Here is a 26,589-nt window from a genome sequence, read left to right on the forward strand (position 1 = left end):
TTAAGACAACAGAGACAATTTAAGGTTTTGATATTAAGATAATCTACTTTTTTAAAATATAATACCTAGTGCTAGTAGGTCTAAGTTTATTACTTACATTCTTCCACTTGAGTAAACTTCTAATTAACAATCACTACTTACCTTATAGCCTACTGCATGCAAAATTGCAAAACTATGTAGATATCTATGGATGTCGGGTTTGGGGTTCTAAAAATGCGTCAAAACCGCCGCCATCTTGGAACAGGGGTCTTGTACTTCAAATTCTTAGACCTACTAGCACCATGCATTATATTTTGAAAAAGTAGATTATCTTAATATCAAAACCTTAAATTTTCTCTGGACTCAATGATAAATACATGTCTGACCGTTAAAAAAACCTACAAAATCGTATTCATGACGATTTATGGTGATTATATTTCCTTTAGACCTTTGCCTACATTGACGCTGATGCATTAAGGAAGACGGGGTCCCCTGTTCGAAGATGGCGGCTCTATTGACGCATTCGTTCCAATGAACTGCCATAGCCAAGGTGACATCAAGGTGTAGATTTCTATGGTATTAGTCGTAGATGCAGGAGGAACCTCCTGGTCTATAATCACCTGTCTCAACTAATCCGTTCATTAACAGTCATTGAGGTGAAACACTAAAATGTACAGGACATGGAACTGGGGTTGGGAACATTTTTAGTAAAACAATCATAAGCTATAATTAAATGATTATTTTTAATAACAGGAATATTTTCATTTTGAATATTCAATATTATGTACACAATATAAATAGTTTTGGTGATATATAGACAGACAGACAGACAGACAGACAGACAGACAGACAGACAGACAGACAGACAGATAGATAGATAGATAGATAGATAGATAGATAGATAGATAGATAGATAGATAGATAGATAGATAGATAGATAGATAGATAAGCAAATAAACAAATACTTTGTGGTGACAAATGATAGTCACACCTAATCTTGCTAAATTAGTGGTTTGCTTAACATCGTATATAAATGACTCAGCACAGCAAGTCAGCCATTACATTTAAGCCTGGATCTGGGATACAAACATATAATCAACAAGTCACTCCACAATAAAAGTGCAGTGATCCGGTAATAACTTTGTAGTTCAGTGTTGAGGGTTGAGTAACATAACCGATAACTGCACTTCACTGTTTGCAGCTTGCGTCAACTGTTTACAAAAAAGATACAAAATTCGAATGAAATAATTCATCCCTGATAATTCTTTCGTAACCTGTTGTTAAAGGACCATTTTACATCTTCAGGTTCCCATTGAAGCTTTGAGGCTGAAGCTTTTTTTAAATACCAGAAATAGACTTTAATCAGAACATACTGCAATCAACATATATATATATATATATATATATATTTTTTACATGTTTTTGAAAAATGCAAAATTTGAATTTTGTATTCTTAGAGTTTAAAATAAAATGATAGTTTTCCAATGATCCTACATGAGGGCTATCCTACACCAACAAAAGATGCCAGAAATCCGGTAGATAATGAATGGATATGTATACACAATGTGTCTTGAAATTTCTAGATACACACAGGATATCACAATGTACACAATTCAATTGATTAAGTCAATGCAACATGTAACCAGTACTGACTGAAGAAAATATGAAATTTTTTACCACAAATTTATGGAAAAGATCCTGGGTAAGAAAGATGTGATGGAAAATATAAAGACATGAACAATTGAGCAAAATGTCTTACCAAAAACTGTATTATTAAAAATTCTTTCACTAGAATTCCAGAATTTCATAGAATTCCTAGCACTTTTCATCAACATGACCAAAAACAGTAAATATAAAGAAAACTTGTGACATTTTGAACTGAAACATACAGTACACGGAGGCTGCATCATTTTATTTTAATACAATATTTTAACATAAAATCTGTAAACAGAAAAGTTTTTTTTTCGATGACCACGTCGTATTTAATAATCCATGAAGCTTCACATGCGAAGTTCTGCCTCTAATTCTTATATTTTACTGTTTCTAAAGTGACAACAGCACGTTTACATGGACTTGTATGCAGGATGCTTCACATAATCTCCACATAAAAAGCATAATAATAAATGGATGTAATACAAAAAAAAACAAAAACATGATATTATTTAACAAAGAAGAACAAAGGTATTGAGATTCTTATTTATGGAAGGAGTCTCCAGTGTCAGTGCTCTGTATCAAGCATTAAGATGTGACTAAATTTATCCAGCAAGGGAAAAGGTCTGTAAGACAGAGGACTTTGCAGAATGAGGCTACAAAATGAGGTTAAGGAGAAATCAGCTATTTGTAGCTGCTGTAAAGCAAAAAAGTATGACATCGGATGCTATTTAATCCTGTTTAATGTAAACATGGCTGTAGTTTAAGAGGTCTAAAAACACTTTGCAAATAATCCACCCGTCATCATTAATCAACGCATTTTTATTCCATATTTAACCTTTATTTATTTACATAACATTTAACAAGCCTAAAAAGCTTGACATTTTAAGCGATGGAATCCTTCACACAAGCACAAAGCAGAGAAAATCTTTAACAGGTCAATATCACATCTTAAAACACAGCACAGAACTAAACCCTAATTTCGTTCAACTCATCAGGAAGCGAAATAAGGAAGAAACTTTTCATGTGTCATGATTATTAGCTATCTCTAGTCACATCGGTTCTATTTACACAGAAGAAAATGCACATCCAGGATGAGTACAATGTACAAGAGAAATGACAACATCAGTCCTGCATCTGGAAGAAAATAACAAAGGAATCGAAATAAGCAAGACGATCTCCAGTAGCTCCAGTGATGATCATTCCTTTCCTCGGTAGGTAATGTTCATGAACGTCGAAGTAGCACCTTTGTAGAGAGGATTATGGCCCTGAAATAAAGAAAACTGTTTATTAGAATAAATGTTTAACAGTTCAAGCACTTATTAGATTTATAAGTATTGATAAATGGTGTGTGTGTGTGTGTGTGTGTGTGTGGGGGGGGGGGGTTGGTTGGTTGTATGAAGCAGAAATTCAACACAACAATTCAAAAGCAAATACTACAACAGCTTTAAATAATAATGAAATACATACTATTGTGGCAAAATGACTGACTAAATAGTATCTAAAACACTAAATGCAAATTCACTGCCGATATTAGACAGTGTCCGAAAAGCATTATACAAATTTGGTGTTATACAAAATTCGAAAAGTGTTCTTCAAAATAATTGACATATTTGATTATATTTTATTTGTACAGCACTTATAATAATATACATTTGTTATTTAAAAAAAGCTGCTTTACAGAAATATATAAATTCAGGATGTTGATTTTATATTCATGAATTTAAAATTTTTTTTCCAACTTAGAACGTTTTTTGAGGGAAGAAAATTGATCTAAAATGAATTTGTACACATTTGTACACACTTCATATTTTATCACCATAGGTAATTGTGTAGCTGAATAATGTTGATCAAAGACAATCAAGTTGTATATAAAGAAATGTATTTAAACATTTAACTAAAAAGCATGGAACTCTCCAATACAACGAGAGCCCGAATCTGCAAAATATACATCCTGTTCCAAATTATTATGCAAATTCTATTTAAGTGTCACAAAGATGAAATATTTTGTTTTTCAGTTTAACTCATGGATGGCATTGTGTCTCAGGGCTCTGTTGATCACTGAAAACTAAAGGAGTGTGTTCCATATTATTAAGCAGAGCACCATTTCCATGCAATATGGGGAAGAAAAAGAATCTCTCTGCTGCTGAAAAGAGTGAAAGAGTTCAATGCCTTGGACGAGGTATGAAAACAAGCGTGATCATCGCACTATTAAGAGATTTGTTGCTGATTCAGAGCACAGACGGGTTTGTGCAGATAAAGGCACGTTGAGGAAGATTTCTGCCAGATCCATGCATCGGATCAAGAGAGCAGCTGCTAAAATACCATTACATAGCAGCAAACAGATATTTGAAGCTGCTGGTGCCTCTGGAGTCCCACGGACATCAAGGTGTAGAGTACTCCAGAGTCTTGCAACTGTGCATAAACCTTCTATTCGGCCACCACTAACCAATGCTCACAAATAGAAATGGCTGCATTGGGCAGAAAAATACATGAAGACTAATTTTCAAACAGTCCTGTTCACTGATGAGTGCCGTGCAACCCTGGATGGTAAAGATGTAAGGAGTAGTGGATGGTTGGTGGACGGCCACCCTGTTCCAACAAGGCTGTGACGTCAGCAAGGCGGTGGTGGAGACAAGTTTTGGCTGGAATCATGGGAAGAGAGCTGGTCGGCCCCTTTAGAGTCCCTGAAGGTGTAAAGATGACCTCTGAAAAGTATGTGGAGTTTCTGACTGACCACTTTCTTCCCTGGTACAGAAGGAAGAACTATGCTTTCTGTAATAAAATCATCTCATGCTGCAAAGAATACCGCTGCATCAATGGCTGCTATGGGGATAAAAGGAGAGAAAGTCATGGTATGGCCTCCATTCTCCCCTAACCTCAATCCTTTTGAGAACCTTTGGAACATCCTCAAGCAAAAGATCTGAGGGTAGGAGGCCATTTACATCCAAACAGCAGCTCTGGGAGGCTATTCTGACATCTTGCAAACAAATTCAAGCAAACAAGTTCAATGGATGCAAGACTTGTGAAGCTGCTATCAAATAAGGGGTCCTATTTTAAAATGTAACGTGACCTGTTAAAATGTATAAAAAGTTAAAATGTTGTTATAAGTTTGATTGAAATAGCTTTTGATTTCAGTAAATATGCTGCAAACACGACAGATGACAATTTTTAGTTCTTTACAACCTACAAAGTGTTTTGAAACTTACTGTGCATAATAATTTGGAACAGTGCATTGTAAGTTTTTTTTATGTTTAAAAAAAAAATACTGTTATCATTAGGAGGTTTGTTCAATAAAATTTGAATTGTACTCTTAATAGTTGATAACATGAGAATTTTGATGACTGTTATTTATATCAATTATTTAGGTAAATGAGAAAAATATCATTTGCATAATAATTTGGAACAGGATATATGTATAAACTCCTACACAGTGTCCGGTCTGTGATTGGTGCATTTAGAAGAAGAAGAAGAAGAAGAAGAAGAAGAAGATGATGAAGCCTTTATTTTTGTCATCTATGCATCACAGCACAGTAAAATTCTTACTTCACATTTTCCAACTTTGGAGGTTGGTGTCCTTGAGCGGAGAAGCTTAAGTGCCTTGCTTAATGGCCCTTATGGCTTGAACCCCATAACACCATGATTGTTACAACATTATCACTCTATTTTCTGAAATACATCAAGAACTCTGAAGAAAAACATTGAGTTGCTGATTTCTACCTTTATGCAGTAATGAAACTGGGAGAGCTGTAAAGAGGGCTGAGGGAGATTTTTTAAGCAGACGCAATCCCACATGTGTTTGGAATAATGTTTTGTGAGTGCAAGCCTTCAGACCTCACCAGGAAAGCCTAATTAGCAAGGCATCAGTTCAAGCCAAATGTGCCTTAGGGAATGGAGGCGTTGCTTTGTTCAACAGGGAAAACAGCATGCTACAGGGACAATAAAATCATCCTGCCCACATCTAGGATTTACCAGATGACTTTTACTAAAAACTATTGCTAATTTTGACACAAATGAAAACCAGTGTAGTTTTAGTGTAATATAACACGTGTGTACAAAACATACCAAGTGTTTAAACAGAACTCTGGAAAAGCATATAAAGGCAGTATAAATATAAGAGTTTAATCGTTTTTAGTTTAACGTCCCAGACTCACCGTTTCCCACTTAGCTCGTGCTCGCTCTTCTTCGAATTTGGCAAACTCGCGCCGGTCGTGAATCGTCACCAGCAGCTTCCAGATGAGCAACGAGACAAGACCCAGGATTAGTATAGCTCCGGCAACAAAGAGGAGGACGACCAGGATGTCATTGCCTTTAGGGCAGTCTAGGGCACAGCAGGAAGTGGGGACAAAGGGTCAAAGAAGACCATATGGTCCAAGAAGTCAAAATGAAGTCAACTCAATGAAGTTTTAAAGCAAAAATTTGGGAAAGAAAAGCACATAAAAGCAAATGACCAATAAATAAATGCATTTGATGTGAAGTCATTCAAGTTTCGGTAAAAACATTCGCTTCCACACATTTGCATTAAGTACTCTGCATTAAGTACTTATTTACTGTAGTTGGACTGCTCACCTAAATCCCACTGGTTTAACTTAAGTATAAAGAATGCCATCTTGAATGCAATATTAAATAGAATATTTCAATATGATGCAAAATGCCTTGATGCCCGATGACGCCCGAGATAGGCACAGGCTCCCCCTGACCCGAGAAGTTCGGATAAAGCGGTAGAAAATGAATGATTGAACATATATAATGCAAAATGTTTTAAATGTACAGCTCGGTGTAATAAATGATGATATTTGATATTTGTCTGTACTTAATCAGAGTCATCTGGATTCTTTTTTACAAACGTTCTACATACAGTAAACTTGCATGAACTTCCTTGCAGCGTCATACTTTATCAGATATGTGTGTATGTGTGTGTCGGCCACTTCCTGTGCGATTACACGGTGCACATTGTGCCATGTCAGCGTGTTCCTCAGTAGCTCGGATGCTGTTTATTGCCTTGCTTTACTAGACCGGGCTCCTTTCTGTGTTCCTGGCCTGTGTGTTGGAGTGTTTAATGGAGCCCATGTTTCACATGTGGGTTTGTTAAAGTACAGGGGCTCAGCTCTCACTGCAGGTTCCAGCCATTTGCTGGTTTAATGACCCACACCCTCACCATGGCCACTTCAGAAGCTGAAATGTGCAGAGGCTCAGACACACACACACACACACACACACACACACACACACACACACACACACACACACACACACACACACACACATCCACCCACTGCCGTGTACCTGCCTGCACGCCCTCGGAAGTAAAACCGCAGTCTGAACTGGAACTTAGATTAAATATCACACAGCACACAGTTACACATTCTTCATTCAGGAGGTTTAACCACAGCACCCACTGCCACATACGCTTAACGGTCTAGGTGTCTGTCTGAGGGTGTGCTTTAATAACGTACTTGCTTTATACGTGTGTCATTTTTAATACCTTTATAAAGCCTGAGCTACGTTTCAAAAGGGGTCTTTGGAGGATTATAGGTCTTTTACCAAAGCGTATACAGTATGTCTGCTTCTACAAGCAAAAGTACAGGGCTGTACAACAGTGTGATATTGTTAACACTGTTAAATTTTAAAGGCAAGGTCTCCGATATTTGAAAGCCAATGTTGACATTTGAAATCACCAAAACAAACACGCCCCTAACCCAAATGGGTCCCACCCCTGTATCGATAGCTCCGCCCACACATACATACGTAACCCAGGCAACTAATGGAAAGAAATGTGTCTTTATCATAGCTGAAAAAGAACAATACGATTGTAGATAAACAAACAAGCAAAAATGACACACAAACATAATCATGTAAAGGACAAAGGCATATATTAGTTCTGTGTAACAAAGCAAAACCAACGTTACTCACCTATCGAGGAGGAAAAAAGCGCCTCGGCGTCTTAAGTAAAGTCGGCCACATATTCACAGATTGGAATTTCCCGAGTCAATAACTCCTGAGCTAAACGCTGTTTGTTTAGTTTGTCGGCCCGACTCAGTTTTCTGAAGCATTTCTCAAAGATCGGAGACCCTGCCTTTAACTCAGGATGTGAAGCTGCATGTGCTGTATATAAGACTAAGGAGTACTCAAAATCTAAGGACAAAGTTTGTGCTCAGCATCATGATGTATTGGGATACTATTGTTTGTCCCAAAGTGTGACTGGTTCATCGACAGGAATTTCAGCTCTGTTCATTGAGTCAGATTATATGGTTCACCTCACAAATAAGAATTGCCTTTTTTTCTATGCTTAAAATTGAATTGACTTTCTATTGGATCTTTTTTAATTAAAATGAACTGCAAGAGTAATTGTAATAGCTACATAGAGAAAAAAATAGGATATACATTTTTAATATATGTGATCACATAAAAGAGTCGGTTCAAAGAGTCGACTCATTTGCGATCGACTCAGCAAGTGTTCAAAAGCACAGACAGAGCCAAATTTTGTCTTTTAAAGTTATTTGTACACTTGAAACATTCTTAAATCTATGAATGTTCATGAAGTAACTGTATACAAAAAAGTAGATTTATATTCTTATTTTCTCCTTTATTTTATTATAATACCAAATGCTGAGTTTGTTACCTGGCTCTTTTACCACAGACAGAATGGACTTCCCGCTGTTGTCCTCATAATACTGAAACCTCTGGACACAATCGTTCTCGTCTTTGTAGGTACAGTTCACGGCGTTCTTATCATGCAAAACTTTGGAGCAGAAAAACACCAGAAATCTCGTATGAATAAACATTTATGATCAGCCTTAAAGACTAGGGTTTTTATTTTGTTGTTGTTAGGTTTGGTTGTTTCTTACCCAGATCTTCGACCAGACTAATCTCGTCTCTGCAAATTCGGGCACAGCTTTCATCATCAAAGAGCCTCCCTCTCTGAAAATGCTTACATTCAACACAATCCCTGTTGGAATCATACAGCAAATTACACACCAACCTTCGGGAAAAAACACTACAAAGTAAAATCAAATTTACACAAATTTACAGTGCCTCTTTACAGGGCCTTACATAAGTATTTACCCTCTTGCTCTTTCCACAGTATCATTGTCTTGTTTGATCCCCAGACTAATCCCTTCTGTACACGGTCTTGACTTTTGGTGGACGGTCTCCACCTTCATGGTTGCATTATATTCTTTTTTATTCATTCATTCATTCATTCATTCATTCATTCATTCATTCATTCATTCATTTTCTACCACTTATCCGAACTTTCGAGTCACAGGGAGCCTGTGCCTATCTCAGGCGTCATTGGGCATCAAAGCAGGATTCACCGTGCCAACCCATCACAGGGCACACACACTCTCAGTCACTCACACACTCACACACTACGGACAATTTTCCAGAGATGCCAATCAACCTACCATGCATGTCTTTGGACCGGGGGAGGAAACCGGAGTACCCGGAGGAAACCCCGAGGCACGGGGAGAACATGCAAACTCCACACACACAAGGCGGAGGTGGGAATCGAACCCCCAACCCTGGAGGTGTGAGGCAAACGTGTTAACCACTAAGCCACAGTGCCCCTTCTTTTTAATAAATTTAATGATGTTTTGCAAACATCATTATTCTGTATTTAATAAATAAATTCTGTATTTTGTTAAAAACTGAACCCTTTCCAGAACTTTTTTTCTATAGCTCATCAGTCTTCAGGTACTAAACTCGGAGTTCTTCTAGGAACAGGTGTGCAGTATTTACAGTACACTGAGAACAAATGGCACTTTAATTGCACACATTTGAACTCCATTCATCTAATTACGTCACTTCTTAAAGCAACTGGCTGCACTAGAGTTATTTGTGGGATGGATACCAAAGCTAGATGCATTCACAGTTTTACAGCGTTTATTTGTAAATAATTTAATTACCCATTTTCCCATTTCACCATTTAAATAGAATTGTTATTTTGTGTAGGTTCATGACTTATAATTGCATGTTAACTCCATTTCAGTTGCAGGTTGTAACACGAGGAAGTTAGAGGGAGTCAATACTTATGAAAGACAGTCTATTCTAACTCATAAAACTGTTTGTTTATTTATTTATTTATTTGTTTGTTTGTTTGTTTGTAAGAACAGTTCTACAAATTTAGAAAAAATATGAAGCTCAGTGGAAGACTTTATTTACTAGTTTAAAAAGTTTTTTTTTCCTTTTTTGCTTAAATGTGAAATCTCAAATTTTAGTCTTATGAACCACTGTATAACAAATAAATAGAATTTTTTTGATTAAAAAAAAAATTGCGAAGACTTGTTTTGGCCATTTATCTTTCATTAAAGCGTTTAAAAATCATGTCATGGTATATCGATGTAATATGAAGTTGGCTTCGTATGTGATATTTGCTGCAACAAAAGTTGTTAAATATTTAAACACTTATTTATTTCAGGCTGTACGTCCAGATAGATAAAGAAGTAGCCCTGAGGTCAAAATGTGTGTTTAGCATCTCAATATGTCTTTTTTTTTCTTCTCCCAACTGTAGAGCAAATTCTGGCTCAGAAAATGATTTGTCTCAGCTAAACAAAGTCAATTCATATGGTTTTCTTTTCTATAAACCGAGTCAATGTCACTCACTTTTTCATAGTGCAGGCATCAGGGCAGGTGGGACACTTGTCACAGGTGGAGCCATAAGCCCCAGGCTGAGTACACTCACAGCTTCCACACACACATTGACCACGGCCGCTACACAACAACCCCAGGCTGGACATGCAGGTATCTGTGCGTGTGGAGCAGTTACAGTTTTCCCCTGACCAGTCCGGGTAACACTGGCAGAAACCACACGAGCATGTGCCATGACCTGTAAAAAAGCAACTCCATCACATCAACATGGCCAGGAATCACATCACTACATTCTAAACAGTTGAGATCATGGACACGTTTGAAGAAAATCAAAGAAAGCGTGTTTTCTGCCTGAGGTGAACGGTGTAAAGCTGCTTATGATTTACTAATACCCCAAAGCATGGAACAGCTACACGTGTAGAACATTGACTTTGTAATGTTTTCTGTGAAAGCATGCAACGTTTAGGTCTGTTTAGTTAATAGTTCGGCTGTAAAAATACATCATGCGACGAGCAGCGCATTCCACACGTGCACAGAAATAAAGCTCATACCCAAGCCGTCGTTTAGGGCTGGATACTGTTTACAGAATGAAATCCAAGACTCTGCTGTCAAAATGCCAAAATGTTTTAATCTCCTAAAAATGGGAACATTATGGAACTCCTGTTTATTATTTATTCTTTATTTTATTGCCAAAAAACTGCATGTGTTAAAACACTGTAATCATTATAAACGGCCTTTTCCTGATTAGTCTTGAGCGTAAGAGAGCATGTTTTTATTATTATTATTATTTTTTGGCTTTAATGCTTACCCATGTAAAAAAAAAAAAGAAAGAAAGAAAGAAAGAAAGAAAGAAAGAAAGAAAGAAAGAAAGAAAGAAAACAAAGAAAAAATTACTGATGTACTTATTTCCAATCAGAAGACTTAAGGGAATCAAACTTTTGCACTCCAAAAGGTTAATTATTGAGTTTCTGGGTTTCTTTTTTTCTTTTTTCCAGTTCATGTTTGTGGCAATTGCATAGCATATTCAGAGCAGTCTAAGAGGAAAGCGAATCATACAATAGCAAGACTACTGTAGACAAAAAATAGAAAAATATTAAATAAAATAAAAAGTTGGTACCACATGAGACATACCACACGGCCTATAATCACTCATCCCACATAAAAACCTCAATCGCGTTCCAGCTTAATAAGTCTGAAACCCACTCACCTCCCTCACTGTGTCCAGCTGAAACAAACTTTCTGCTCATTGGCTACACATTTGTTTTGATTTTTGTTTAGTTTTTCATCCCGACTCAGTTTTCTGAAGCATTTCTCAAACAACATCTTGTTGCTACCATATGACATGAACATGAAAGTCTCTTACCTGAGCACAGCTCTCCTTTATAACGCAGGCAGCTGAAGTCGTCACAGTCGCACTTTTTCCCCCAGACCTTTCCAAAGTCGTTGTTGTGACACACGCACTGACCGCACACACAGTCCCCGCGCCCGCTGCAGATCACTTTGTTAGGGCCGGTGCACATGTCCTGCTCACTTAGGCTGTAATCTCCCTCGGCACACTCACACCTCGGACCCAGTCGTCCTGCATGGCACAGGCACATGCCGCACTCGTAGGTGCCGTTGCCTTGGTGACACAGAGGGCTGTCGGGCTGCCCATGTGCCTGACACTTACACTCACACTCAAAGTCAACGGTGATCTGGAGTGTATCTTTGAAGCCTACGGGTTTGATAGTGAAAGTTTTGGTCTTCTCTTTTGGGCAGCCCCTGGCACGTACCTCAACACTGAAAGATACCTATAATAGTAGCAAATACACAATAACAATATAATACACAAACCGTGGATTTGTAGCTAAAGTGCAATCTTGTTTGATGCCTGTGAACAGAAGAGGGCTTTGGCTGAATGTGTGTTATGATGATGTCACATGACGTCTCGGTTCAAATCTGAAGGAAACCTTCTAAAATATTGCAAGTTCCTCCAAATGACATGCTTGATTTTTTTGCTCATTTCTATGATCACAAAATCCTAGAGGGCTTGCAGGCCATGGGAATGGGTAGCTCAGTGGCTTGATGGTCAAAAGGTTGTGAGTTTGAATCCCAGGACCAAAAAGCTGCCATTGCTTAATATAACTAAGATAAATGTATGTCACTGTGGATAAGAGTGTCTGACAAATGCAGTAATTACGTGGGTATTTCCGTAATATAAATTGTGTCCAATGTCTTATCAGACAGTTAATTATTATTTTTTATCTGGAAAGCATTTTACCCTCAGTAGAAAGCACATAAACAGTGGTGTGAAAAAGTGTTGGACCCCTTCCTGATTATTTATTTTTTTGCACGTTTGTCACACTTTAAAGTTTTCTTCAGCCATTCAGAGGTGGACTTGCTGGTGCGTTTTGGATCATTGTCTTGCTGCAGAACACAAGTTCGCTTCAGCTTGAGGTCACGAACAGACTGCCGCACACTGTCTTTCAGGATTTTTTGGAAGACAGCAGAATTCATGGTTCCATATATCACAGCAAGTCTTCCAGGTCCTGAAGAAGCAAAACAGCCCCAGACAATCACACTACCACCACCATATTTTACCGTTATTATGATGTTCTTTTTCTGTAATGCTGTTACTTTTACGTCAGATGTAACGGGACACACACCTTCCAATAAGTTTTTTTTTTGTCTCATCAGTCCACAGAGTAATTTCCCAAAAGTCTTGGATCATCAAGATGTTTTGTGGCAAATCTGAGACGAGCCTTTATGTTCTTTTTGCTCAGCAGCGGTCATCTTGGAACTCTGCCATGCAGGCCATTTTTGCCCAGTCTCTCTTTGTCATGGTGGAGTCATGAACACTGACCTTAACTGAGGCAAGTGAGGCCTGCAGTTCTTTGGATGTTGTTGTGGGTTCTTTTGTGACATCTCGGAAGGTGAGAAGGTTCACCACTGTTTCATGCTTTCACCATTTGTGGATAATGGATCTCACTGTGGTTTGTGTCAAAGCTTTGTGTCAAAGTCCCAAAGCTTTAGAAATGACTTTATATCCTTTTCCGGACTGATAGATCTCAATTACTTTCTTTCTCATTTGTTCCTGAATTTCTTTGGATCTCTGCATGACGTGTAGCTTTTCAGGATCTTTCAGTCTATTTCACTTTATCAGTTAGGTCTTATTTAAGTGATTTCTTGATTGCGAACAAGTGTGGTAGTAATAAAGCCTGGGTGTGTCTAGAGAAATTGAACTCAGGTGTGATAAACTACAGTTAAGTTATGTTTTAACAGATTTTGTTTTCCTATAATAATAAAAACCCTTATTTAAAAACTGCATGTTGTGTTTATTTGTGTTATCTTTGACTAATATTTAAATTTGTTTGATGATCTGAAACATTAAAGTCTGACAAACGTGCAAAAAAAAAATCAGGAAGGGGTCCAACACTTTTTTAACGCCACTCTATCCATTTTATGACTCTGAATCCAGAGTCCATTATATCCAGTGGGACAAAGAGTCACTCCAGGAAGTGCCTGAGCTTTTGCGTTGTTTTTTTCCATTACTGTTTCTTGCCACAATTTTAAATGCAATACAACTGAAACTAGATGTGAATGTAAAGGACTTCAAATGAGAATCCATGCGTCCGGGTATTTTATATACATAAGTTATTAAGTATTTAAGTAAGCTTTAACACATTGGTGTGTTCTGGTCTAACTTCCACACCCACTACAACAAGCAGAAATATTATAAATACAGTTTTATACAAATCTCATGTGAATAGTATTAAACAACATAAAGACTTTCCTGTGCTCATTCCAGGACTCTCATAGTTTCAATCTGCTCTTACTGAACATCTGTACTTAGTTTATTTTGTTCTGTTGTCTTCTTTCTTCTACAATTTTATACAGTAACGATTTCTAATCTCACTTTTCGGTGTCACAGAGAAGAGGATGGGTTTTCCATTTGAGAGATTTTTCTCTTATGCCGTCTCTTTTATGTCGTTTTTGCCAGATCTCAACCTCTTGAGGATTAGGGATCTAAATACACAGCTGTAAAGCAGTTCCGTGACAATGTGCATTGTTATATTGAAATGAAATTAAATATTAACCAGGAAACAAACACAGTCTGTGACTCATTTTTATTCCCCAGTTTACAGAAGTGAGTGAGCGGGTAAGCGCATGATGGGATGTTCTAACAGACACGGTGACTCATATAACGAGAACCAGATAAGTTGAAGGAAACAGACACTTCTGATTGCCAGACATATTCAGCAAAATGAGTAACAACTCCTTCCCACCCTTCCTGTATGAAACATACGTGTGATCGTCTTTTTAATCACTGACTGAACCACAAAGCTTAACACAAGTCATTTATCAGGGAAGCCACATGTCAGAATGGCCTTTTCCTGTTCTTCTGAGCTTTACCTTATTTGGGATGTGAGTACAAAGCTCCCAATGTGGAAGGAGTAAATTGGGAGGAGAAAACGTTTTGGGGGAAATGAGATATGGAAAAGAAAATATTACTATAATGCAAAATAATGTTAAAAATTAAACACTGAGGAAAATGAGTGAGAGAGAGAGAGAGAGAGAGAGAGAGAGAGAGAGATGAGCATAGACTGACCTGATCTCCTCTCTTGAGCCCAGAGCAAGACTTGAGTCCAGGGATGAACTCGTCGTTTAAACACGTCGCATTGAAGGACAAGCTCAATTCTTCCGGCACGTTCAGGAGCTCAAGCTCAACCTTCGATCTAAGTTTCTGTCCATAAAAGATAAACGGAATATTATGTAAACAAGCCTTAATAACATAAAGATAATTAAGCATGATCACAGTGTTCATTCATTCATTTTCTACCGCTTATCCGAACTTCTCGGGTCACGGGGTGCCTGTGCCTATCTCAGGCATCATTGGGCATCAAGGCAGGATACACCCTGGACGGAGTGCCAACCCATCACAGGGCACACACACACTCTCATTCACTCACACACTCACACACTACGTACAATTTTCCAGAGATGCCAATCAACCTACCATGCATGTCTTTGGACCGGGGGAGGAAACCGGAGCACCCGGAGGAAACCCCCGAGGCACGGGGAGAACATGCAAACTCCACACAGGACAAAGTGGAGGTGGGAATCGAACCCCCACCCCTGGAGGTGTGAGGCGAACGTGCTAACCACTAAGCCACCGTGCCCCCTGATCACAGTGTTAATGATTGAAAATTCAAGATTTTTTTATTTGTCACAAACGCAGTTGTATACAACTTGCTGTGAAATGAATTTAAACAAAATCCGGCCTACTCCTCCTAGACCGAGCCTACAAATGAAGTCAATTTAAAAAGTAAGTTAAAAATGAACGAATAGAAATAATAAGAAATACGAAGTGGCAATGGAATATGATGTGCAACACGTTACATGGATTTTGCAGTGTCTGTTAATGGTCAGTGATTAGAAATGAAAACGCAAATATGCAGAATAAAAAAAAACTTATCTTGACACATCAGTAACTGAACTACATTTTCCTTTGGAACTGGGGGATCGGTGCAGTGATGTTTTCATGATAGCGAATGATAAGCTTTCAATTAGATATTTGTTGTTAATATTATGGCTGAAGAAAGAAGAAGCTGATCGGTGAGTTTATGTGTTATTCTATGCCAGTGCTTATATCAGCACAACACATTTCTCTTTTTGGTCTTTATATTATATTTATATTTGGGTGAAGTAGCTTATTTATTTTTAAATAGGGTGGAAAAATGTGTACATCATTATCATTACAACTGGGGTCGGAAGAAAAGTAAATGGAAGAAGACGGAAAAAAGAATTGTTTACACCAAACAAGCAGCGCTTGCATTAAAATAAAGTATGTAGAGTTAAATGGAGCAACAACCAAGTCCCAGAATGTAGAAAATTACAGTATGTATGATGTATGATAACACAAAAACAATTGTAGGCCACCAACATAATATATAATTCACTTACAGCATAGGCATCTTGGATCAACTGGATCACGTTGCGTGAGTCCTGAGACAGAGTCCCGACTACGGTCCCGGGGATCAGATCACTGTAATTCTGTTAAGAAGAATTCAAGACAGAGAGAGAGAAATAAAGAGAGAGAGAGAGAGAGAGAGAGAGAGAGAGAGAGAGAGAGAGAGAGAGAGAGAGAGAGACAATGAAGAGTATAATAATATAATAAGAATACCAATTTATTGTAGTCCCGTATAGAAAATATAAGCCAATTCCTCTATGATCATCTAAAAGTAATGCTACCTGCATCAGTTTCAGTAACCATTGGTGATGTTGGCTGCGCACCTTGCGCCAATTACACTTGGCATAAGCTCATGCATGTTATCAAGTCACCAAATCACATATCTGACCAGATTCAGTTTCAGATTCACTTTCTTTTTTGCTCAGGTTTTAATATATCATACGACTGAACCATTTAAAGAGTCTTGAAGATTCAATCTTGGATGGAGTCCATTTGTAGGTTTAAAAGGTACCAGTGTTTGTATTATTTGGTATTCAATTGCAAAAAAAAAAAAAAAAAATCACCCATCCTTCACGAACCCCTTTCCCGAGGCTGGCTGTCACTCTGGAAGGTTACTGATGGAATTGAAGTCTGGAAGTATTTCAGCAGACCCGAACATTGTACTTAAAAATAAACTGTAGTAGAGACAACGCTAGTTTTCTAAATATGAACCAGTAAGGCTTGTGTAGCAGATCTTCAGTTGTGGTCTATTCAGTCACATGCATTTATCACTGAAGGCATCTCACCATACCACAGACTAGCTACAGGCTACAGACATTCAGAAAAAGAAGAGAGTTTCTAAACATTTGTTTATAAGTTATATTGTCTGGTATGAACCGATGACATGACATTTAAAAAAATAGCAAATGGACAGAGAAGTATGTTTTAAATCTCCTCGTATGAAATTAAAAACAGGTGTCTCATCTGTAAGACTCTGGCATTAGTCGAAACTTTTTAGTTGCTTAAAGGTGGGGTCTCCGTTGTTTGAGAAATGTTTCAGAAAACTGCGTTGGTTTGCCAAACAAAACAAAAACAAAACAAACGTGTAGCCAATGAGCAGAAAGGGGCGTGTCTTGTCGATATGGGCGGAGAGAGTGTTCGGTGCGCATGTGTGACATTAGCAGAAAGCGGTTTTAACATTGACATGGAGAATAAAAACAAAGAAAGAAAGCGAAGTAAGGCTTACGATAAGGCAAGAAGTAGGACGTGTTAATATAGGATCAGCTTTCCAGCGCTGGAGAGAACTGAGCGTCTTCCGTGTGAAACGGAGCTAAACCTTTCACGGTACAACACACAGTACTACAAAAACACATTTGTATTACCATAGTATTACTCATTGAGTTCATTTATTGATAAAAATATCCCCTCGGTCAGCTGCCCCAGCAGGTTCCACCATAATACTTGTCTGGGTTATAATTAGGTTATACTTGTCTGGTGTATGTGTGGGCGGAGCTATCAAAACAGGGGTGGGACCCATTTGGGTTAGGGGCGTGTTTGTTTTGGTGATTTCAAATGTCAACATTGGCTTTCAAACAACAGAGACCTCACCTTTAACCAAACCTTTGTACAATTTTATAAACTGAACTGTTATGCTAATAAGTACTTACTAGCTAAATCACTAGCTTCTGTTTAGCATTTTAGCAGGAAGCATTTTGATGACAGAAAACATTCTTAAATTCTACCTTGTAAAGTGGCAGTACAGGTCTGGTCACAGCAAATATAAGATTGATATTGTTCTCTGACATTTTCTCTGTGATCAGTGCCAGAGATGGGTAGTCCTGTGGGATGACATTTAAAAGGATTCAAATGCAGAATGCAAACATTTCTACATTAACAACAAAGCTAAATGCAGTATATAAGGCAGTACCATCGTAGTGGACATGTTGTACAAGTTATCTGTGCCGATGTGACACTGGCCGTCGTTAGGCTGCACGATGCCAGCCAAGCGTCCATCCAGCGCTACGTGAGTCTTGGCATCTGTTGTAAACACGAGCAGGTGGGAAGCACCCGGACGCCAGCCGATCTTCTCCTGATACATATAAGATGCAACAGATTAGTTGCAAAAATTGAAACTGTGGATGTTTCTGATGAACTTTGGAGCTAACCTACCTTGCATACAGCTGCCTGGATGATGGCATCAAAGCCTCCTTCAGGGGCGTCTCTGTTTCGAGATACCTTCTGTTTCTTTACTTCCTCTGTGAATCGGCTGACTTCATCCGTCAGAGAGAGGACATGTCTGTAGCCAAACTGCGGCTGGCATTTGTGTGGGATCCTGTCACCGTGAGAGGAGTAATAGCTGAGATTTAACCTTATACTTAAATTCATACCATGCATACATCTTGTTAGAACTCTATCTTATTATGCTGTCAAGCATGACTAGTGGTTATAGATGACACTTCCTAAACTGTTCCTAAATTGAGTACCAAATATAATAATTATATTTCTAACGATGACAAACCCTAAAACTCCATCACTGGTTAGTAATACAGCCATGTTAGTTCTGCTGTATGCTTCACCTCTTCTGTTCCAAAGTGATCGGACATGCATTCATCTTCATAAAGCATGCACCGTATCCTAGTCTGGGTTACACTGAATCTATCCCTAAAACTCTCATTCACATACCCTAAAGACTATTTTGTGCATCATAGCCCACCATTCAGATGTGGAAGAAAACTGAGGAACCCAGAGGAACTGTAAGAACATCTGGTTAGAATAAAATCCTGATATTGCTGTGTTCAATATTCTTGAAGAGTTGATTAAGGGACAACTTAACCATTTAATCTCCTGTATTATTATTCAGTTTAAAGCATATAATTCAGTAGCTATGAGAAATTATTGATCTATCAAATTATTAATTTGACTATAGTCAAATTAATAGTAAAGGTGTGTAATTATATAGATTTTGAAAGTTAAGATCTAAATGAAAATTCTCTTACTGATTTTTCTCATATAAATAATAATTTCTCTTCCTACCTTTACAGTGGCAAATCAACATATCAGGCTTCTTCAATCACTGTAAACTAATGAATGATTTTCTTGCTGTAAGTCTGATATAAAATGAGTCATTTAATGGTTGAACGTAACACCTACAGATTTTATATGATTACGAACAAGAACAAGTGGCATGGGTTTGATATCACCATTAACTCTGAAGACTTTCTGGGACTTTTCTATGAAGAGCTAGTCCTTAGAAAGCTATAGCTAGAAAATTACTTATCAAATTGACAAATTCTTAAAACCCTGAATGTCTAATTTCATCAAAGTTTCATAGTAATCACCAATGTAAAGTGGAACATACAGTAACAAAGACATTTAATGCTGAACATGGGCATTTTCACTTCTGGTTAAAAAAATAAAATAAAGAAGGTTATTTCCTTTAGATTAATTTAACCTTCACATGTTGGGTGGTTAATTCTATAAAACTGACCGTTTTACATTTTAAGAAAATATATACAATATAAACTCATACTTAGAATGAAGAAGACCTTCTTCCATTCAGGCCCTCAACCTGGACTCAACAAAACTACTCTACACAACAAAATGACTTCCACAGGAATCTTTGCACAGAGTATATTGTACTACACACACTGTAGGTTATCACACTACGACTGCACTTTAATAGCATTTTGTTCAGAAAGTTGTATATTACAATTTTATTACCTGTAGAGGAAATTCTATTTTCTTTGTAATTCTATCTCAATTCTATTCTCAGTGTAATTTAGGACACATGTTCAATTCAATTCAATTTATTTGTATTGCGCTTTTAACAATTCATGTTGTCTCAAAGCAAAAGCAGCTTTACAGAAGCCTAGAAACAGAATAAAAAAATTACAAAGTTTTAAATTAATTTACTATTTAAGTTTTTTAAGTATTTTACTATTAAATTACCATTTACATTTCCCAGTTCCCAATTCCGAGTTAAGTGAAACGCAGCATTGTCATTAATATGACCTTTACATGGAATCATCCCCAATTTAGAAAGAACTATGAGCATTTACAGTGATTTAGGAATTTCGGCTTCATAAAAAGTGTTAAATTTTTTTCTGTGTTGTTCTGCAGAGCGAGATCATTAAATTTTTTGCTTGTTCCGTGCACATAGCATTCTGATAAACAGTTTTAATTGTTATTTTCTGTGTTTAGACAATGTTTTTAGAGAATATATCCTTAGACAGTCAGCACAAGTTTTGAAAGGGAATAAACACAGAGTATATTTAGATCAGCTAACGTGCGCCAAGAGTGCAAGTCATCCCCTGAACCCTTAATGAAGCCGCTGAGTCACGACTGACATGCGTGCCTTAAATAACCATGCTCAAGTAGGACTTTAACGGTTGCTTGCATGGCACATAGTTTCACATATTGTTAGATGTAATTATGGTCACCCACCAAAACACAGAAAGGAAAATACAAAGAAATGCTAAGTCAAAACAAGGTTTAGATGTAGCAGATGTTATATTTCTTATGCCAGGTTCTCCTGGTCAGGTTCTGTACTCACGAGTAACATGGGTTCTTCACAGCTTCTGGTGGTGAGATGTACATATACGGTGATACAGGTTTATCCACGAAAGCACCAAAGCCCATACGCAGGTTACTGGTGGTTTTGCTCATCTCTTCTGCCAGTCCATTTCCCAGCTTCCTCAGCTGAGTCAAGTCATCATTCATGGAGTAGGACAAGTCCATTAGGTAGTAGAGATCCACAGGGTAATCTGCGACCTGTCTCACCTGCAGTGCGAATGTCCGTGAGTCATCTGCGTAAAGAAGGAATGTGAGAAATGGTTAACTGTGAGTTGTAATGTCATGTGCAAATGTTTGTACACCCCATGTTTAACATAAAATGGTTAAATAATATTTTAGAAAAAGATTCTCAAATCTGATGGTTCAATAAGGTGTAGATAGCCATGAACGATGTAAAGTTTTTCAGAGCTTTTAACGTTAGCTTAGGATTAATTTGTGCCTAGATCCATGCAGGCATTAATAATCAGATAAAAAGTGTCAGGCAATATCATAATCAGGTATGTTGTGAGTTCAGATCAGACCAAAAAAAATGTAAAAGACTCACCAGGTCTTAACGTGATGTGCAGTTTCTGTGGTTGGATCTGCGTGACATCAGTGGTGGACCCTGAGGCCTTGTCACTAAGAGGTTTGTCCTCAGTAACAGTCATCTGGCTGATGGGATACTCCATTTCTTCTGCTGCGCATCCAGCTTCTATCAGGTTCTCCTTTAAGTCACAGCGTGATGCTCCTGGGCTATTTAACCCGAACTCCTGATGCGTCACACAAACACAGCAATTGAGCTGCACAGTCATTTATTTCTTTATATAAGTCATTTTTAAGTCAAAACAAATGTATTATTACATGTTTACCATCTAAGTGTAAATATATGGTTCAAATCTACAGCTTTAGCAAATATAGGACATTATTCCATAAGACCTTGAATAAGAGAAGTCTCTTTAACCTTTTAAGCGTTATTTTGGTGTAAACCTTCTGACACATATTCAAAAGGAACCACAATAGTAGCCACAATAACCAAAAAAAATATAGATTGCCATTTGAGGCTAAATATGACACTATTCATTTATTATTAAATATTATAATCCATTAAAAAAACATACCTTAAAAACATAAAACATGACTTTTATTATACGCATAGGGACAATTGAAAAGACAGTTCCTTAATCAGAGACAATGCCTTTAATTTAATACTCTTTTTTTTAAATACTTTATTTTATTTAATTATAATAAACAAATAATAAATACATTTATGAATTAACCTTGAAGGTTTTCAGTGTCTAATAGTTTTGCCGTTTGAATTCCTTAGACTAGCACAGAACCTTTAGCACACAGGGACTACCACTGTTCACTACCATCTTTTTTTTTTTCTAGATAAGAACCAGTGTAAACACTGCACATGGGGTTTCTGCTGTTTGGCTTTGAATACTGTATCTCTAAGTTCACAGGGTCAGATGTTGTGTTATGATTGAATAAAGTGAATGTGTACCACACCTCTTGGAAGCACCAGGCACAGGAATGGTGCACTGCCAAACACTGCTGACACGTGCTAGCTCCCCGAGAGGTGCACATATTAGAGCCTGGAACAGACGACAGAATTTGCAGTTTTTCTGTAAACAAAGAAAGCTTTCAGAAGTATAAATAATGAGTGTTTATTTCTGTCAATTTACAAAATGCAAAGTGAGAAAACAAAAGAAAAATCTAAATCAAATCAATATGCGGTGTTATTTTTTTTTTGATGCACGGCCCACACAGAGCCCTGATCTCAACATCATCCAGTGTGTCTGGGATTACATGAAGAGACAGAAGGATGTGAGAAAGTCGACATCCACAGAAGATCTGTGGTTAGTTCTCCAAGATGTTTGGAACAACCTACCGGCCGAGTTCCTTCAAAAACTGCGTGCGAGTGTTCCTAGAAGAATTGCTGCTGTTTTGAGGACAAACGCTGGTCACACCAAATATCGATTTGATTTAGATTTCTCTTTTGTTCATTCACTGCATTTTGTTCATTTATGAAAATAAATGTTTAACACTTCCATTTTTGAAAGCATTCTTTGTTTACAGCATTTTTTCACATCTGCCTAAAATACTATTATATATACTACTATATATATATATAAACCACTTGAATGAGATATTCCAGGAACGCGCCACATCATGGCAAACAACCTTCTCCAGATATAAGAGTAATCTGATTAAATAGAATAAATACATAAAACGTTGCATACTCAAAGCCACTGGCATTTCATCATTCACACATTTTGTACAAGTTCTCACAGAGTTTATCGTAGCTGAGATAAGGCTGATGATTAAGAAACCTCAGCTCATGTGAGTGATGGCACCAAACTATTACAAGGTTCAAAATCCACTTTAAACTCACTGATGTTTTTTTTTTTTAATCACGGAAAGGAAAAATGCAGTTTTCCAAAATGTCTTAACTACTGTATAAAAGAGGAGTAAAATAAACTTAGCGCTGAGATACGTGCAATAAAAATGGCTGAATTAATGGTTTAATGTTGATGCTTCTTTTCGGTTCGGTTTCTTTCGGTTGGCTGAATGCCACTAATGAAAGCATCTAAGCATAGCTTCACCTTATATGGACTCAAATGTTCTGAGACACACTTTTAATTCCCTAATATATAAACATCTTAAAATGTTTGAAACTTCATCTCTCAGTATAACTTAATACTACATACATAGAACAAGTGTGATACACTGTAAGTACTTTTAATACATTTTTACAAGATGTTCTTATCCAGACCACAACTTACATTTATTTCATTTATACAACAGAGCAGTTGAGGGTTAAGGGCCTTGCTCAAGGGCCCCACAATGGCAGCTTGGTAATCCTACTCACAACCTTCCAATCAGTAGTCCAGTGTCTTAACAATGTTGGACACTCCACATAACCAGATTAAACATTGTGTTTACTGTACTTTGTTCTATTTATCTTTTGTGTGAGACTCTCAGTGTCTCCAGGGTTAGAAGTAAAACTTAAGATTTCCAACACAAATAAGAGATGAAGGATGAAGGACATGCTGCTTTCAAGTCTCTCAGCAACATGAATTTTACATCCTTCATAGATAGATGCCTTTATTTTGTCACATATTTTCACACTGTGAAACACTTTCTTTGCATTTCCTAAAATTGAGGAGAGAGCAAGGTCAGGCATGTTACATCACCCCTGGAGCAGTAAGGGCTAAGGGCCTTGCTCAAGGGCTTGAACCCTGACATTCTATTCAACAACCACTTGAGCCACCACTGCCCTTTCTTCATCAAAAAAAAAAAGTAATGCCGGTGAGAAAATGCCTCTTTATAGCTGTTATGATGTAAGCAATGACAGGAACTAGGTTGTCTTGCAGATGTTTCACAACATTAAGTATACGTATTGACATTAAGTGTATATATATACTGTATATAATTATTAACATTGATGTGGTATGAGAGGAATAAACCACTTTGGGATATGCTGTAATTGGAAAATAATCAATTTTGGCTGTAAGTTTAGTACTAAGTTTAGTACTCTTAGTACTTAGTATCAGGCTGCATCACACCAGCCTGCATCACAGTACTCTGTTACATTATAGGGAAATGAAAAGCTCTTCAAAGGCTGTTTGGGACATTTTTTGGATTTTAGTTTAAAGTAGTGGTTCTACTGAGGGTTACTAACCCTAACCCTAACAATTTCTAGGTTCTCTAGAAAAGTGGGCCAAAACGATCACCTTTTATGGTTTTTGAGGATCGCTAATTCAACATGCAAATAAGCACCATTCATTCATTCATTCATTCATTCATTCATTCATTCATTCATTCATTCATTTTCTACCCCTTTTATCTGAACTACTCGGGTCACGGGGAGCCTGTGCATATCTCAGGTCGTCATCGGGCATCGAGGCAGGATACACCCTGGGCGGAGTGCCAACCCATCGCAGGGCACACAAACACACACTCTCATTCACTCACACAATCCGGACAATTTTCCACTCCGGACAACCTACCATGCATGTCTTTGGACCGGGGAGGAAACCGGTGTACCCGGAGGAAACCCCCGAGGCACGGGGAGAACATGCAAACTCCACACACACAAGGCGGAGGCGGGAATCGAACCCTCAACCCTTGAGTGTGAGGCAAACGTGCTAAGTACTAAGCCACCTATGGTCTCTACATTTCTTATTTATTTATTTATTTATTTATTTATTTACTTATTTACTTACTTACTTACTTACTTATTCATGAATGTAAATTTATGACTGCATTCTCTAAAAAAAAAAAAGCTTTGAATGTAAACATTTTATGCTTTAAGTGAAATCTACCAGTCTGGGAGTGCTATTTTAAAACAGATGTTGAAGACCTACTTGTTCAGGAAACACTACAACTAGCACTTCTTTTCCTATCTTTTGCATTTATTTAAAAAAAAATCTTCGAAACTTTTTCACTGTAACTTTGAACAATGTTTTAAACTCATGGTATCTTAAGTATTAATGTATCCAATGGTAGAGGTTAAAGCATTTATGTACGTCGCTCTGGATAAGGGTGTCGGTCAACTGATGTAAATGTAAATGCATATTTTTATACTCCAGCACATACAGCATCATAGCAAAGCAGATTCTGTCACCATGAGCTAACTTCTTCTGATCACCATTTGGGGCTTGCAAACTGGTTTTAAGACTTTTGGATGGATTCTGAAGTTTGCAGTAAATAGTTTTCATTCGTTCATTTAGTTTCAGGTATATAAGGACATGAAACTTACTGTATATAACTTAAAATGCATAAAGTATTTTATATTGGTGTAATGTTTGCTTTAACTAAAGAACAAAATAAATATCAGCTCTAATAAAAGGGAACTGATCTCAACCATGTTTATGGCACCCTTGAGGGTTCTTCAGCTTGCTCTCCATCATGTCTCAGTTGAGGGACCATTAAAGGTTTGTTGTAAAGTCCTAGAAATGTGTAGTGTTTTCCATGTTAGAAAGAAAAATCCTTAAAAGTTCCTTTGAGGAACATTAGTTACAAGTGTGCATTTTTAGATCTTAAAAACAAGGATCATTATTACTGCTATTAGGGCTTTAGGGCTTAAACATAAGGATCATAATTATCATTATCATTACTATTACATATAACACTAGGAAAAAAGATTTTACCCCTCACTAAGGGTCTTTTCCATTAGACATGACAGCATTTGTTGAGTAAACATTACATATACTTGACTGATTCTTTACTCCTTTACTTCTCTCTCTCTCTCTCTCTCTCTCTCTCTCTCTCTCTCTCTCTCTCTCTCTCTCTCTCTCTCTGCTTTTATCACGAATGCACTTAAAGACATGGGAAGGGAAAAATGATGAACATGATGAAAACTTTGTCCAGTCCCTTTAATTGACATGCATAATTAAAAACCTTTATGAATAATAAGAAAAATATTCAAGTGACAAGTGAAATAAACTCGGTAAAAATAATAATTAAGTGGATACTTCGTGTGGGATAAAGAACGAAGGACTCACCAAACACTTGGTCTGAAATCAAATACAATAAAAAGAGATAATAAATCCGTAAATGTGACGGTGGTTTTGCCATTTTGGGTCCGTTTTGTGTAAAATCGCTGCACCTGGCGTCCTGAACGCGCGGCTCCTCCGAGGAATTACTTAATTATGGTATATATAAACACAGCAGCAGTAAGATGGACCAGTAAAATGGACCAAAGCTGTCGTTTCTTTTAAGAAAACGCGAGGTGATGCGTGTAGACAGACACAGAATGAGGGAGACTCCATCAGATGTACAACTTCACTGTTTACTAAGTGAACAGAGCATCACAGGGTAAAAGACAGAAAGTGTGTGGATTAGGATTAGGGAGTGACTTGCCCGAGCATCTCAGCCTTATATTG

The 26,589-nt window shown here is 37.4% G+C and overlaps 1 protein-coding gene across 2 annotated transcripts; it reads right to left on the reverse strand.

The window, feature by feature from the left end:
- Positions 1-1,876: 1,876 nt before the first annotated feature.
- On the reverse strand, positions 1,877-26,557 carry itgb3b (integrin beta 3b). Of its 2 annotated transcripts, none has more exons than XM_047817050.1 (15): positions 26,209-26,557; positions 22,208-22,323; positions 21,264-21,468; positions 20,700-20,952; positions 18,317-18,479; positions 18,075-18,236; positions 17,890-17,985; positions 16,162-16,251; positions 14,807-14,941; positions 11,582-12,008; positions 10,234-10,456; positions 8,478-8,578; positions 8,252-8,371; positions 5,784-5,950; positions 1,877-2,897 (listed from the first exon to the last, which is right to left on the reverse strand). In XM_047817050.1, the coding sequence occupies exons 1-15, from the start codon at positions 26,279-26,281 to the stop codon at positions 2,829-2,831; spliced, it is 2,400 nt and encodes a 799-aa protein (XP_047673006.1). In that variant the 5' UTR covers positions 26,282-26,557; the 3' UTR covers positions 1,877-2,828. The 2 variants fall into 2 exon arrangements, with proteins under 2 accessions (XP_047673006.1, XP_027016250.2); XM_027160449.2 differs by having other exon boundaries at positions 2,436-2,897; positions 22,208-22,293; positions 26,209-26,556.
- Between the last annotated feature and the right edge of the window lie 32 nt (positions 26,558-26,589).

This window comes from Tachysurus fulvidraco, chromosome 8 (genome assembly GCF_022655615.1).
Source record: "Tachysurus fulvidraco isolate hzauxx_2018 chromosome 8, HZAU_PFXX_2.0, whole genome shotgun sequence".
In the NCBI taxonomy this organism is placed as follows: Eukaryota; Metazoa; Chordata; class Actinopteri; order Siluriformes; family Bagridae; genus Tachysurus; species Tachysurus fulvidraco.